Source organism: Schistocerca cancellata, chromosome 3 (assembly GCF_023864275.1).
Source record: "Schistocerca cancellata isolate TAMUIC-IGC-003103 chromosome 3, iqSchCanc2.1, whole genome shotgun sequence".
In the NCBI taxonomy this organism is placed as follows: domain Eukaryota; kingdom Metazoa; phylum Arthropoda; class Insecta; order Orthoptera; family Acrididae; genus Schistocerca; species Schistocerca cancellata.
This window is the reverse complement of record NC_064628.1, coordinates 901565134-901581037: the sequence shown is the minus strand read 5'-3', so window position 1 is coordinate 901581037 and position 15904 is coordinate 901565134. Positions and strand designations below refer to the sequence as shown.

General features: G+C 40.0%; 1 protein-coding gene across 4 annotated transcripts in view; it reads left to right on the top strand.

The window, feature by feature from the left end:
* The window catches only part of LOC126175977 (epidermal growth factor receptor substrate 15-like 1), a 211078-nt gene that overhangs the window by 143604 nt on the left and 51570 nt on the right, over positions 1-15904 (top strand). For all 4 annotated transcript variants that reach the window (XM_049923083.1, XM_049923082.1, XM_049923080.1 and 1 more), the window contains one exon: positions 11733-12026. In XM_049923083.1, coding sequence (XP_049779040.1) covers positions 11733-12026 — 294 coding nt within the window. The remainder of the gene's footprint in view (positions 1-11732; positions 12027-15904) is intronic.

Here is a 15904-nt window from a genome sequence, read left to right as displayed (position 1 = left end):
ATTGTTAAATGGGAAACAGGGCAACCGAGAGCACAGGAAGACTGTATTTCTGTAAAACACAATGAAAAGTTTGTTAACAAGAAGTCAGAAGTAGAAAACATTTTTAATAATCATCTTTTAAGTGTTGTAGAGAAAATAGGATCCAGCTATTCATTAGAAAATGCAAGGCAGTATATGGAAAAGGCAGTACCTATGCAATTTGATAAAATTGAAATTCAACCCACCTCTCCTACTGAAATTAGGAAAATAATAAATTCACTCAAAAGTAAAAGCTCACATGGAATTGATGGCATTTCCAACAGAGTACTAAAAGCTTGTTCCCAACAAATAAGTATGATTCTCAGCCACATATGTAATAGCTCACTGAAATAGGGCAAGTTTCCAGATAGACTGAAATACGCCATTGTTAAACCATTGCATAAAAAAGGGGATAGATCTGATGCTAACAACTACCAACCCATCTCACTTCTGACAACTTTATCCAAAATTCTGGAAACAGTAATGTATTCATGAGTAGCATCACATATTTGTAAAAATGAAGTACTAACAAAATGTCAATTTGGTTTTCAGAAAGGCTTTTCAACAGAAAATGCTATATATGCTTTCACTGAGCGAATATTAAATGCATTGAATAATCGATCACCACCCATTGGGTTATTTTGTGATCTCTCAAAGGCTTTTGATTGTGTGAATCATGAAATTCTTCTAGATGAGCTTTAAGTATTGTGGTATGAGTGGAACAGTGCACAAATGTTTTAATTCATACTTAACTGAAAGAATGCAGAAGGTTGAAACTAACAATACAGATAGTCTGCAAAAACCACCAGAGTCCTCTAACTAGCGAGGTATCAAGAATGGTTTCCCACAGGGTTCAGTCTTGGGCCCCTTATTGTTCTCGGTATATATTAATGACTTGCCCCTCTATATTCATGAAGATGCGAAGCTAGTTCTCTTTGCTGATGATACAAGTATAGTAATCACATCCAACAAGCAGGAATCAGCTGAGGAAATTGCAAATAATGTCTTTCAGCAAATTATTAAGTGGTTCTCTGCAAATGGACTCGCACTAAATTTTGAGGAAACACAGTTATACAATTCTGTACAGTAACAACACCATTGATAAATATAGACTATGAACAGAAGTCTGTTGCTGAGGCAGAATACTCCAAATTTATGGGTGTGTGCATTGATGAGAAATTGAATTGGAAGAAACACATAGTTGATCTGCTGAAACGGTTAGGGTCAGCTACTTATGCTATTAGGGTTATTGCAAATTTTGGTGATAAACATACCAGTAAATTAGCCTATATGCCTACAGTAAATTAGCCTATATGCCTATTTTCATTCACTGCTTTCATATTGCATCATATTTTGGGGCAATTTGTCATTAACAGAGAAAGTATTCGTTTCACAAGAGCATGTAATCAGAATAATAGCTGGAGCCCACCCAAGATCACCTTGCAGACATTTATTTAAGGAACTCTAGATATTCACAGTACCTTCGCAATACGTATATTCGCCTATGAAATTTGTCATTAATAACCCATCCCAATTGAATAATAACAGCGAAATGCATAGCTACAACACTAGAAGAAATGATGATCTTCAGTATTCTGGATAAAATCTCACTTTGACACAGAAAGGGATGAACTATGCTGCCACAAAAATTGATGGTCATATGCCAAATAGTATTAAAAGTCTGACAGATAGCCAACCAACATGTAAAAGCAAATTAAAAGAATGCCTGAATTACAACTCCTACTCAATAGATGAATTCTTAGATATGTAGTAACTGTAAAAAAATATTTATTTTGTGTAAAGAAAACTTATATTAAAGTGACACGTTCCGCATCATTACGAAATGTCATATTCGTAATCTATGGAACAAGGATTAATGTATGTATGCAACCACTCCAGCAATTCCTCAGCTCAGTGACCATGCCTATGTGACCTACTCCACCTTCCATATCCACAAAAAATTTCTCCACCCTCCCTGAAACACAGCTATCCTGAGCACCCATCCAGTAACACTGTTGTCAACTTTCCTGCGAAAACTCTGACCTCTGCAGAAGTCTCCGTACTTTCTAAAGGCCTCACCATTCACCTAAAATGTAAACTCAACCATGCTGTACTTGTAAAGAACCTTTTTCCCCCCCCCTGTGGTGTAAACATTTCTTCACCACACACCCCACTGACAACAGCAAATCAACCCCCCCCCTCCCCACACACACACACACACACACACACACACACACACACACACACACAACCTTGTCTAAAACAGATACAGTGCTCCTACAGAATGAACCTCTGCCTTGATTGACCAACCCCTGCAGACTATTGTCTGTAACCTCCAATCATACATTCATGACAGTACTTCCCTTCCACAGTTCGCTTCCCGAGCACGGGGTCCCGGGTTCGATTCCCGGCGGGGTCAGGGATTTTCACCTGCCTCGAGATGACTGGGTGTTTGTGTTGTCCTCATCATTTCATCATCATCCAGGAAAGTGGCGAAATTGGACTGAGCAAAGGTTGGGCAATTGTACGGGCGCTGATAAACGCGCTGTTGAGCGCCCCACAAACCAAACATCATCATCATCCTCCCTTCCACAGTTCCTCTTCCATTACCACCAGACTAATTGCTCACCACCTCTGGGGGGAGGGGGGATGGGAAGTGCTGGGTGATGGGAGAAGGCAGTACACCATCTGTATGATGAAGGAAGGATGTGGACAGAAGAGTGTAGGGAGAAGGAATGAGAAACAAGTTAGCGAAGGTTTAGGTCAGGCGGATAACAAGAGTGCAGCCTATGCTGGAGACACAGTTCGCATCTGCGTACCTCAGAGAAACTTTTGCAGGGAGTGGATATCCAAATGGCCCTTCTAGTGAAGCAGCTACTGAAATCATTTGTGTTGCGATGTGCAGCATGTTCAGCAACTGGATGGTCAAGTTTGCAGTTTACCATAGATTAGCAGTATCTATTCATGTGAGTAGACAGTTGTTTACTTGCCAGGCTCACTTAGAATGCTCTACAGTAATTACAGCACAGCTGATGTATAATGGGGGTGCTTTCACATGTAGCCAGGCCTGTGACTGGACTGTGGCAGGAAGTGGTCAGTGGGTGTATGGGACAAATCTTGCCCCTGCAGCAGGCACTAGAAAATGACCCTTGTGGTGCAGGATTGGGTTAGGGATGTACAAGGATAATCTGAATGCTGCGTGCTTGGCAGAACAGTATTTGAGTGATGGTAGGACTTAGGGGCAGGGTATCACTCATTTCGAGGCACAATGAGAGGTAGTCGAAGCCGTGGTGGTGATGCAGTTGCCTTTTTCAAGGCCAATGTGATCCTGGCTGATCGAGGAGTGGTGTTCAGTGGCCATTTAACAGGTTTACTGGTGTCAGAGGAGGAAATGACATCAAATATCTGTTTATAGATGAGCTGGTTATTCAGCGACTCCTGTTTTTTCACTGCAGAGCATTATCCACAAATGGTGAGGCTATGAGGAGGTGGCTTTTGTATGTGGGTCAGGTAACAGCTGTCAGAGTGGAGGTGCTGTGGTGGTTGGTGTGCTTGATATGAACAGATGTATTTTTGGAGCCGTAACCAACTTGACCTCGCATTTTAAAAAGGAGAAAGCAGACTTGTAGGATATCAGCCCCACCAATTGATCCTGCGCAAAAATTTGGGCCATAATTCTGATAGTAGGCAATTATGACCTCCTTAAAGTACAGCTTTTGTGCACATCAGTTGTTGTCACTCACTCTGCCCCCATTGCAGCCGCCTAATGCCCAAGTGCAAACTACTGTACAGCAGACTGACAGAGCCCTCCTATTCATGGGATGTTGAAGGCAGAGGGAGAGGAGGCAGGAGGTGGACATACCTGACATCTTGATTATGTCCCATAAATTTTTGATGGAATTCTTGTCAGGTGACTTGGCTGACTGTCTCATTCACTAGAGTTGTCCAGAATGTTTGTGAAACCAATCAGAAACAATTGTGGCCCAATGACATGGCACATTGTCACCACAAAAATTCCATCGTTGTTTGGGAACGTGAGGTCTGTGAGTGGCTGCAAATGATATCCAAGTAGCTGAATATAACAATTTCCAGTTAATGATTGGTTCAGTTGGATCAGAAGACCCAGTCCATTCCAAGTACACACAGCCCACACCATTACGGAGCCACCACCAGCTTGCACAGCAGCTTGTTGAAAACTTAGGTCCACAGCTTTGTGAGATCTGCACCGCACTCAAACCCTACCATCAGCTCTTACCAGGTGAAATGGGGACTCATTTAACCAGGCCACGGTTTTCCATTCGTGTAGGGTCCAACCAGTTTGGTCACAAGCCCTGGAGAGGTGCTGCAGGTGATGTCGTGCTATTAGCATAGCCCATTAATGCCAGATTTCACCACACAGTCCTGACGGATACATTTGTTGTACATTCCACATTGATTTCTGTAGTTATTTCATGCAATGTTGCTCATCTGTTGGCACTGATAACTCTATGCAAACGCTGCTGCTCTCAGTTGTTAAGTGAAGGTCGTCAGCCACTGCATAGTCCGTAGTGAGAGGTAATGCCTGAAATGTGGTATTCTCAGCACACTTGTGACACTGTAGATCTTGGAATATTGAATTTCCTGATGATTTCCGAAAGGGAATGTCGCATGCATCGAGCTCCAACTACTGTTCTGTGTTCAAAGTCTGTTAATTGCCGTCGTGCTGCCATTATCATGTCGGACACCTTTTCACATGGATCATGTTAATACAAGTGGCAGCGTCGCTGATGCGCTTCTGTTTTATACCTTGTGTACATGATACTACCACCTTCTATATATGTGCATTTCTCTGTACTGTGCCTTTATCACCTCCATGTATGTCAACCTTACAAACTTATACAATCAGTTTTTATTGTAACAGTATTCTCAAACTGATATCCTGCAGCTGTAAGTACATCTCAAAATCAAATTGAATTTATTTAGTCAATCGTATGGCTAGGGTCCCCCCCCCCCCCCCCCCCCCCCCTCCCCCAAGACCGTTCGCCAGGTGCCGGTCTTTAAATTTGACGCCACTTCAGCGACCTGCAGTCGATGAGGATGACAGGATGATGATGACAACACAACAACACAACACCCAGTCCCTAGGCGGAGAAAATTCCCCGACCCAGCCAGAAATCGAACCCGGGCACAGAGGATTGACAATCCGTCACTCTGACCAGTCAGCTACCGGGGGCGGACATCAAAATGAATAAACCTGAGCAACTGAAGGATTATTATGTAATGAAGTTAATGATTTTCAATTTACAATTCAATCATGCCAGACATGTTGGACAGTGCATCCACGCAAATTTACTTCACTTTAACAGTGCTGGCTTTAGTATACAAAGAAAATAACACAAAACAGCAATGTTAATAGTCCAATAGTGCTACACTACATCTTTAATGACATACTAATCCATTCACACTGCGTTTGTTAATTACAACATAAAAATGTTTAGAGCAAAGATATCTATGGTACCAGCTACAGATTAGAAACTGTGCACTTTGACATGAGGAATAAAGCGTGTCAGCAATGTAAAAACACTATTTCACAAACAGCTTTCTCAATCTATTGTACTGTACTTCACACTCGACATTGGGCAACTGCAGTGGGGTGGAGCAGCTGACAGTCAGTGCGCACAAAAGTTTTAAAAGGTCATAACTGGATACTGTCAGAATTATGGCCCAAATTTTGCAAGGAGTCGATTGCTAGAGCTGTTAACTTGCAAGTTTGCCTTTTTCTCTGTAAAATATGAGGTTAAGTTGGTGATTATTCCTTGTGGGAGGTGGAGATTCTCATTTAGAAGGTGGCTTGTTGAATTGAGATATACTGTATGAAGTGGATGTGAAAGCAAATATTGAGTAAAGAGCTAAAATTGTCCCTGCCATGTGTCCAGATCGTAAAAATATCAGCAATGATTCAACCAGAGAATGTGTTTTAGTTTTTGACTGAATAGAAAGGATTCCTCCAGGTAGCTCATAAATAAATTGGCATAGGATGATACCATGCGAGTACCCATGGCAGCACCACAGATTTGTGTGTAGATTTTGACTTCGAAAATGAGATAATTGTGGGTCAGCATATGATTGGCTAGGGTTTTTAGCAAAGAGGTAGTGAATTAGGAAAGATGTGGTGGCTTTGGTGTCGTGAGGACATTGGAAAAAGTAATATTTCATGGCCACAAGGCCAAGGGCACAGGGGATGTTGGTGTTTAGGGATGACTCATCCACAGTGATCGACAAGGAGTCTGGTGGTAATGGGACACGAACTGTGGAAAGACAGTGAAGGAAGTGAACAGTGTCTTGACTGTAGTGTTGGGGGGGGGGGGGGGGTTATGGACAATAGTTTGGAGACATTGTTCAACAAAGGTAGAGATTTGTTCTGTAAGAGCATCCTACCCAGCCACAATGGTGTGACATGTGGGGTTGGTTTTGGATTACTGGGGAAATGTAAGGGGTTGCTGGTGTGAGGAGGGAGGAGGATTTAGATGTCAGGTTTTGGGATGAACCTAAGGCCTTAAGGAGCCGATGGAGGTCCTATTTCACTTCTGGGATGCAGATCGTGGTCGTACGGTTAGTTTGCAGAGGTTTTGGAAAGTTGGCGGAGATCCTCAGCCATGTAGTTACTACAATTCATGACCACTGTGATGTAGCTTTTGTCTGCTGGAAGGGTGATAAGGTCTGGATTGGTTTTGAGGTTATAGATAGCTGCATGTTCCGTAGGAGTGATGTTGGACTCACTGTGGAGGAATCTAGGAAAGGAAAGTGAGGCCAATTTAAAAGTAAGGAATTCCTGAAAGATAGCTTGGGGATGACTGGGTGAAAAAGGACGAGGATCTCAGCTGCAGGGAGATAGGAACTGTTTTAAACAAGGTTCTTTGTGGGGGTTTGGTTGGCTATAGTCAGTGGAGTATGTAGCAAAGAAATTTTTTCACTACAGGACATGAGTAAAGGAGAGGAGGTCTGTTTCAAGTCCAGCATGGTTGAACTTAGGTTTGATGCTAAGGGTGAGGCCTTTAGAAAGTACTGATAGGTCAGAGTTTTGGGAGAAAGGTTGACAACAGTGTTACTGGATGGGTGCTCAGGAGCAATATGTATCGTGGAGGGTGGAGGAAGTTTTTGTGGATATGGAAGGTGGAGTAAGTCGGGAAGGCATGATCAGGAGCTGTGAGGGATTGATGTAGTGGTTGGATCAGAATAGCAGGCTCATTCTTGGCTGTAGGTAATCTCATGCAGGCATAACACTGGAGTGGCTGGAACAGCTTTCTCAGATGGTGCTGGGAATGCTATTCCAACTATTGAAGGACAATGGTTTGTATTGTCATGATAGCATCTCTCCTTCTTTCTCTTTCTCTCTCCCTTCACCCCCCTTCCCCCTCTTTCTCCATATCTTTCTTTTTTGTTATATGCTCTAGCCTCTGAACTCATTTTGTCTTGTTGTGCTGCCACCGAGTCATCTGTATAAAGACCTACCTCAAAGTATCCTGCTAGTCCCACCTTGGTTCGTGTGTCTTTCCCTACCCCTCCCTACTCCCATCTGCCCAGGTAATTGTTCTCAATAACCGATAGCCAATAATCAGTCCTAGTGCAACCATAGGAATGTGCATGTGAGTGTATGTTGGGTTGTTTGTGAATATGTTTACTTTTACTAGAGAAAGTGCAACAGCTCAAATGCTAATGTGAATACTGCTTTCTGTTATTTGTTTCTGTGTACCACACATGAGTACATTATAGGTGAGTGGTTGCCTTTCTCTTATTTTACTTAGTTTTCCACTGATAATGTTGCTGCAGGTGGCAGAATGAAAATGAGTTGCAGAATATATCTACCACAGCTATTATCCGGCTCCTGTCAATCTCCCATCACCTGTACTGTTCTTCATATTCATTAACTGATAATATCATTTCACTTACCTCCGTAAATCATTTCTTGTGACAGTGTCACAGCGCTGGACCCAATTCTATCCAATGTTACACACAAAACTCATCTGTTGGCTCATGATTTTCGAGTGTAAAGATCATGGAGATATCTGTGGTGATCTGGCCTTAACATATAATAAATGTTAGTGCCTCCATACAAATTATGGGCTGGTGTACCAGAGCTGATTGCATTATGTACCCAGAGGCACACCTCACTCCATCACATCAGTGCTGGGGCAGAATGATCATTATGAATGCAAGATGACAACATTCGTTGGGGTGTACACGACCCGGGAGATCCGGGAAAAACCCGGGAATTTTTTCGTGCGGGAGAAAACTGGGGAAAACCCGGGAATTTTTTAGAATTCTGGGAAATTTTCATTGTTTTAGTTATCAGTTAAATTTTGTGATTCTGACTGGTAAGAACCAATATTCTAGCAAAGGATATTAGTGTATCCCACTTCTGCAGAATAATACTGCAGCAACAAAACATGGACAAGAGAAAAAAAGAAAAAAAAAATACTTAAGTCGCAAAGGAAATGCGCCATATACAACAAAACACAGTGCTCATACAAGTGTCTGCCAACAGCAAAGTGTGTCAAAGACTTTAGGAAGAATTTGCAATGCTTCCTAACAGGCTGGCCTGTGTGGCCGGGCAGTTCTAGGCGCTTCGGTCTGGAACCGCGCGACCTCTACGGTTGCAGGTTCGAATCCTGCCTCGGGCATGAATGTGTGTGATGTTCTAAGGTTGGTTAGGTTTAAGTAGTTCTAAGCTCTAGGGGACTGATGACCTCAGATGTTAAGTCCCATAGTGCTCAGAGCCATTTTGAGCTTCCTAACAACAAATTGCCTCCGATGAGCATGACACGACAGCTGTTTACATTAGATTCGTTTGAGCAGTCGCGGGCAGCTCTTGCGTATGCACAGTTGAGTCGCAAATGAGTAGTACCTTCTCCTGCTTCTGGCTACAGATGTGTGGCTGGGCGCCACTATCTAATATTGTCCCGGTTCAGAAATATCGTAGATCCGGGGCTGACGCACAGAGCAGTCTGAGTTGTAGTGGGGAGGTGGGTAGTCTCCACGTGACCTGTGTTTACGTTTAGTGATTGTGCTGTTTCCTCTTCATTAATTGCTCTCACATTAAATGAAAACAAAATGGATTTCTGTGGCCAGGAGCTACCAAATGAATTAAAATACGTTCGCATAATTACGGAAGGCTAAAATATGATGTTAGTTTCAGGTTTTATTTCCACCTTTGACAGTCAAGCATTAATCGCCTTGCAGAACAATGAAGTTATTTTTGTCGGTTTGCTAAAGAGATTTGGCTTTTATTAATCTTTTGTGCTGAGGCAGTCAATTTATTTGAAACGAAGAGTTTAATTTCACACTGTTGACTAGTTTCAACTGTTCGCTGCATTTCAAGTGCTCGTTTTCCATCTTCTAGCTCGTATGGCTTTATACCACAATAAAGAACCAAACGTGTGGTAATACAGTACTGGTACTCAAGAAAATTTACATCCAAATATGGACATACGAATTTGCATTTTAAGCCGAGTTATGCATTTTTGTGTGGTTCATGAAATTCCGATGCTCTTGATGTATCCTCTGATGTCTTGTTTCTTTTACGACATAATGCAAGAGCTTTTAATGTTTTACACGAACGAACTTACGGGCTTCCTGTGTCATTGTAGCTGCGCAAGCGCAGTGATGGCTGTTATCTGGTGCTGTCTGGCAACTGCTGAAACGAACCAATTTCTAACAGGTCAACATTTGAAAAGCGTTCCTTTCAAAGTAAATTTCCTTTTACAAAAGATGAACTATATGCGAGAATGTACAATGAATTTCTTAAATCACTGAACGTTTGACTGTCATTTAAAAATCAAATCTTTGAGGATGACCATCTAGAAGAATTTCGAGCCCAGAAGATCAGACATTGGCGTCATTATTAAAAAAATTTCTGGCACATTTGTGTCCTGTATCTTAAAGTGTAACACGCGCAAAAAGATCAACATTGTATATGGAAGCTTAGCTTCTTGCACCTTATTAATCTTTAGAGACCAATATTATATGTGAAAGTTTGTTTTCCTTATATATGTGTATATTAATTTGAACCATTAACATTTCTTATTTGTGTGTTCACGCTACTTAAGAGTGATCTTGCTATTGGTTGACTACATCACGTGTCCTATGCTGTCATCAGCTGGCGAGATCACATGACATGAGCTATGACTGGCTTACAAAAGCATGTTGCAATCTCTATTTCAATGCTTCGGAAAGTAACATGCGATGTTTGGTGGAATTCGAATTTATACCTTCGTAACACGAAAAAATGCAGCGTACATGTTGCTGCACATCAAAGATCTTTCCAAAACGTGTTTTTTCCCCCTGAGTTTCGTTTTCTAAAGTGCTGGAAAATTTTGCATTGGTGTAGAAAACAGTAAACATTGTAAGGAGTGTTAAGTTTTACAGTGCTGAGGAAAAATATACTGTCACTTAACATGGGAAAAGTGTATTTTCACCCGGGAGAAAGTGTATTTTCAACCGGGAAATCCGCGAAAAATCCAGGATTCTTTTTTCCTTGTCCATGTATACACCCTGTTTATTCTCCTTGGACCCTCCACACACAAATACATCAGTAGTACACAGAACCTGGACTTGTATGAGGAAATGTGATGCCACTCATGGGTTCGGAATTGTTCAGTTCACATCTGTCAGTGTGTCTGTCTCTGCTGTTATGTTAAGGGAACCTTCAATGAAGGTCATTTTACTGACAGCCAGTGGTGCTAAGGTCATTGTCACACTGTCTGTGTAGATACTATGGTCATTTTAGTGACAGTCAATGGTGCTAAGGACATTGTCACACTGGCTGTGCAGGTACTTGAATTGTTGCAAAGAAGCCTATTACATCTTCAAAGCTATGTGATGTGCCTTTTTGATCCTGTGCAGCCAAACAAATGGTAGGTATGTATTTTTGGGCACTAGTTTCATGGACCCATTGAAATCCTGCATGACATTTAGTATGGTGATTCTGAACCTATCTTTCCATGTTTGTATGACAGTCATTGAATTCTGACCACTGTGAACAGCAATATAGTAGAACAATGAACTGCAGTCTCGATAGGCCGTGATCCTGCTACTGTCAAATTCCAATATGTGCTGGTAGCCATTTCTCCTAAATGCACGAGGTATAACACCATCTTCTCACAAACAACAATCATTTCTGGGTGCAATACCTGCTTCCTAACCCTCTTTATATAAGAATGTTGATATTGTTACTGCTATGTACATTGTGCAGTTGTGTTGAAATACATGCAGTTTATATGCAGATCCAAGGATGTGTTAAACTTCACGTCAGTTTGATGTTTGTTGCATGTTGTCTTCACGGTATTGCAATTTTAATGAACAACAGTGTATAAAGTTTCCCAGTAGCAACTTGTGATTTGTAACATGTTGCCCACCTTAGTGAAATGTCATCCTGCCCTTTGTTCATTTTCTTTAATATGGCATTTTTATAGTCCAAAAAACTGGTAGCTTCTGTTTAGACAATTAAGGTTGAGTATCTTAATATTTTATGTTGTCTGTCTTGCATAGCATATTTAGTGCAGAATTTGATTTCTTCTCCATTTCAGATATAGGCATTTTTGTAAGTTTACAAGAAATGATTCATATTTTGAATTGAGAGGAATATGTATTTGTTATGGAAATTTATAAGTTGTTTTGTAAAATACGTAGTAGTTCTTTTGAATTTGATGAATAACAGTAAGATGTTAACTGTCCAGATGTCGGGCAAGGATCCATTTGGTTGCGATCCATTTGCACTGCAGCCGTCTCCGAGTGGGCCACCACCTCGCCCTGAAAGCCCGAGTCCTGCTCTTCCTCCGAAGAAGAGTAAACAGCCTCCTCCTCGGCCAGCACCGCCACGGCCGGTGCAACAGCCAGGTGGCCGCGCAGCACCCGTTCCCCCCACACCTAGCCCTGACCCTGGCCGTGACCCTTTCTCTTCACCTGACCCATTTGCTGTACCAAACCCGTCTTCTGGATCATTTGCAAATTTTGCAGACTTTGATGCTAAGGTGAGTGTTGAGAGTGGTAGCTGTTACATATATTTATTAATAACAGTTATAAATTGAATATATAATTCTTAATTAAGGTAGCAGAAGTTTTTTAAGTGTTATGCTTTTTTTCTATATTTATTTAATAAATATTTCTCTAGGTTTTTTCCTGAGCATATCAAGAGGTGTACGTTCTCTTAGCCTCAGGGGATAGAGTTTGATTTAAAAAAAACACAGAATTAGGGTAAAGATGCTAACATTTCTGATAGGCTAGAAGCTGAGTATGGTGCACATTTTAAAAGTAAGAGTTAATGGTCATTATCACTGAAGAAAGTGTAAGTGAAGAATGTGCATCCTTGTATCATTTTTCAACTAAGTCACCAGTTCGTTGGGAAATGTTTTTGATAGCATGGAACACATGATCTTAAAATCTATTCTTCATTGTATTTTTCATTCATTCATTTCTTTGACTGAAAGATCACTTTGTGAATTAGTATCTGTAGTGTCCACAGCTCATATTAATTCATTATGTGAGTATATTCACTGTTTCTTTTGCATTCTCATGATTGGTTAGGTCGTTCTTCTGAAAGTTATGCCTACTGTTCACAGCTGTAAAGAATGTGTGTGACAGGAATACGAGTGTGGGTCATGACATAACATCTTTGGCACACTGATGGTTCTGGAATAATAACCACCAAATTCTTAATCTGCTTGATTGAGATATAGGTAGCTGATTTGTAAATACTTTATTAAGTTGGTAATGCGCTTGCAGCTGCTGAAATGTTTTTTCATCATGTTCATATTGTTCAATTGAAACTGTTTCTAACTCGCAGTCAGACCTTGATGTCTATATGTGTGTTGCACAAAAATTTTCATCTTAGGCACTGATGCTGCTAATAAAACATGGGCAAGAAAATCAGTGTCAAGGGTAAAATTCATGTGAAATGTGCAAGTAGGCAACACATCCCTTTGTAAGTGAGAAAGAGAAGGAAGTACATCAGGGCTTACAAGTTTTAAGTGCGTAATATCAAACATGGATGCACAAAAAATGTGTTTTTAACAGTTATATATTTCCCAAAACATATTCTCTGCCTTGATGAGGTTTTCATCAAACTTTTCCCAGTTAGCTGTGGTCGCAGATGCAATCCTGTTCCCTGTTGCTTTTGCAGCTTTTCTAGAGATAGGTTCCTTGCTCTGATTTGCTAACACAGGTCTTAATTTTCACCAGGCCATTTTAATTGGCATTCAGTTCAAACATACATGGGGGTAACCAGAGGACTGTGTGCTCTTGACTTTTTTAAACTTTTTAGTCTGTTCACAGTTTGAACTTCATTTTTTCACTGTGTGATACATTGTTATTTTGAAGCCAATTCGTCATATTGATTTTAACAGCATATTGTCAAGGTACTTGGTATTCTTTGCATATTATGATAAGAAGTGTCATCAACAATTATAATACTACCTTTGGGTAGTCTGAGGAGCAATTTTCTCTGTACCCACTTATGAAAATTTGTAGCATTCATTTGCTGGTGATAATCTCCTTGCTTTTCCAGCTCTAGAAATCAGTTCTGCTCCATTGACTAATTTGCTCATTTAACCTGTGTTAACAAGGATAATTCTATTTGATGACCTGGTATTTGTAACGAGGCCCGTAGCATTTTTGCTCTGCTAGCATTTTCGAAGTGTAAGATTATTGTCTGCTCAAGATTCCTGTTAATAAACAGTGTTTCTGTCCTGTGAATGGAAGGTTCTGGTGCTCATTAATTATTTTGCTTGCTAAATGACAAAATTCGCTTTTCAGTCAGAAATTTCCGATTGGTTGGACATATTTTCCATTTGAATCCCATTGCATGCAATCGTGTCAGTAATGCTCCAACAGACCATGGAAATTCAATTATTTTCCTGATTGCTGTGAAAAGCTTGGGTACAGTAGGAACAGTCATCTCCATGAGGTAGAAATAGCTTACAGTATCTTGTATTACATTCTTCTTAAAATTATCATAGTGAAACTTCAAATAGTTCTCACTGACATGCCAGCATAGTTGGCAGCTCAAAGACTACTTGGTTTCACACCATATTTGAAATTTACTGCCCTGTTTTCCTTATTACCTGATTTTATAATATTCCTTTCTATTTTCCTGCCCTCTAATGAATTTTCTGTCCCTTGTTGAACTCTAAAGATAGTAAAGACACTGAAGAAATAATCTCGGTGACTACCAATTCACCAGTCACTGAATGAAACACTAATCTTTGCACATGACAAACAAGGACAAAACAAAGCACCAAAACATCACAGATATATAAATAATCATAAAATACAACACACTCATGAAAGATACTACACTCTGAACAGTGACTGTGAACAGTGAAAAATACTTCACTGTACTGGTAGGGCAACCTCTTTTCAGATGGCCAATTCCACTGACCATTGGCAGCCACAAGGCTGAATGGAGAGAGGGAAAGGGCTGTTACTCCTTACCCTTGCTCATCTCTTGCAAGCTTTCTTGTGTGCTGTGTACTGTACTGCATCTCTCCTTATGCTTTGAGTGTGATCTGTCGTAAACTCTTGATACCACTATCATTCTTTTCTTCTCATTGCAGGGAACCATATGCCTCACTCAGTTATTTGTTAATATCATGAAACTGTGTACCTAATGTGTTATAAAGTTTGATCATAGTTGATTTTTGAACAAGGCAGTATAGTTACATGTTTCATTATTGAAATACATTGTCACACAAAAGCAAGCTACATTAAGCTGTAGATGAAAGAAAGATTACATGGTTAATAAGCCCCTTGAATATACTGAGCATGTGCAGTCAAGTCAGTTGTGTTATTCAGGCATTACTTTTGATATGAACTTTATATTTATGATATCTGAACATAGAAGCATAATGTTAAGGAACACTTTTATTGCAATTCTGAGTAGGAGGAGGGTGGGGTTGCGGCTTTCTTTTTTACAACCATTGCACTTGATTTTTCATTAAATGCTAATTTTTGTTTTATATTTCATGTTTAATTCACAACCATTTGAATAAAAACTTCTTACAATTTGTTTTAATGTTATAGGAATATCACGTAAATCTTTGTTGCAATTCCTGTACTACTCAAATGTTTGATTTTTTAACAGTTTGTATTAGTGATTGATTGTAAGGAGAAAAAGCCAATTTCACAACACGAAAATGAGTCTGAGAAAACTTCTGCTTCCTTACATGTTTCTAACTGGAAACTTCAATAACAATAATCTAGCATGAGACCCAGATGTTCATATTTTACATTTTTTCCCTTGATGTCTGAGAGATCCTCATATTATCATAGTAATTGTGGTAATGCAAATTACAATAATTCTTGTAAATTTTGGCTGTTCAACTCTGCCTAGTATCTTTAGTAGATAATTTTTTCCCCTTTTCTTTTGTTATGTGTTACTTGTTTTATGTGCACATATATTTTCTAATTTACATATTTTGTTGTTTCTAGTCCTTTGCTTGAATCAGTTTTCTAGATGCTTTGTGCAATCTTATCACTGCATTAAGCTAAACTGTTGCATGTAACCTAGTGATTTAAATATTCATCACTGTTTGTATAAATCTGTTTATAATGGAAGCCTAATTTGAGTAACCTGTTCATGTTTAACACATTAAAAAGTCAGTGTTTGAATAAGTAAACGAGGAGAAGGTTTACATTAGCAAATGGGCCTAAGATATAGCCCTATTATGTTCACCGGATTTTTTCTCACACTTGCTATTAAAACTGCTAAATAGTTAAGTGTCAATAAAAATTGGCAGCTGATTTCAAATGAACAAGTTTTGTTGTTTTGTATATGTCTCTCACAGTTCACTCTCATACGCCTAAAATTTATTAGATGCTGAACTGTATTTGAGTTTAATCTTAGATCTTCTGA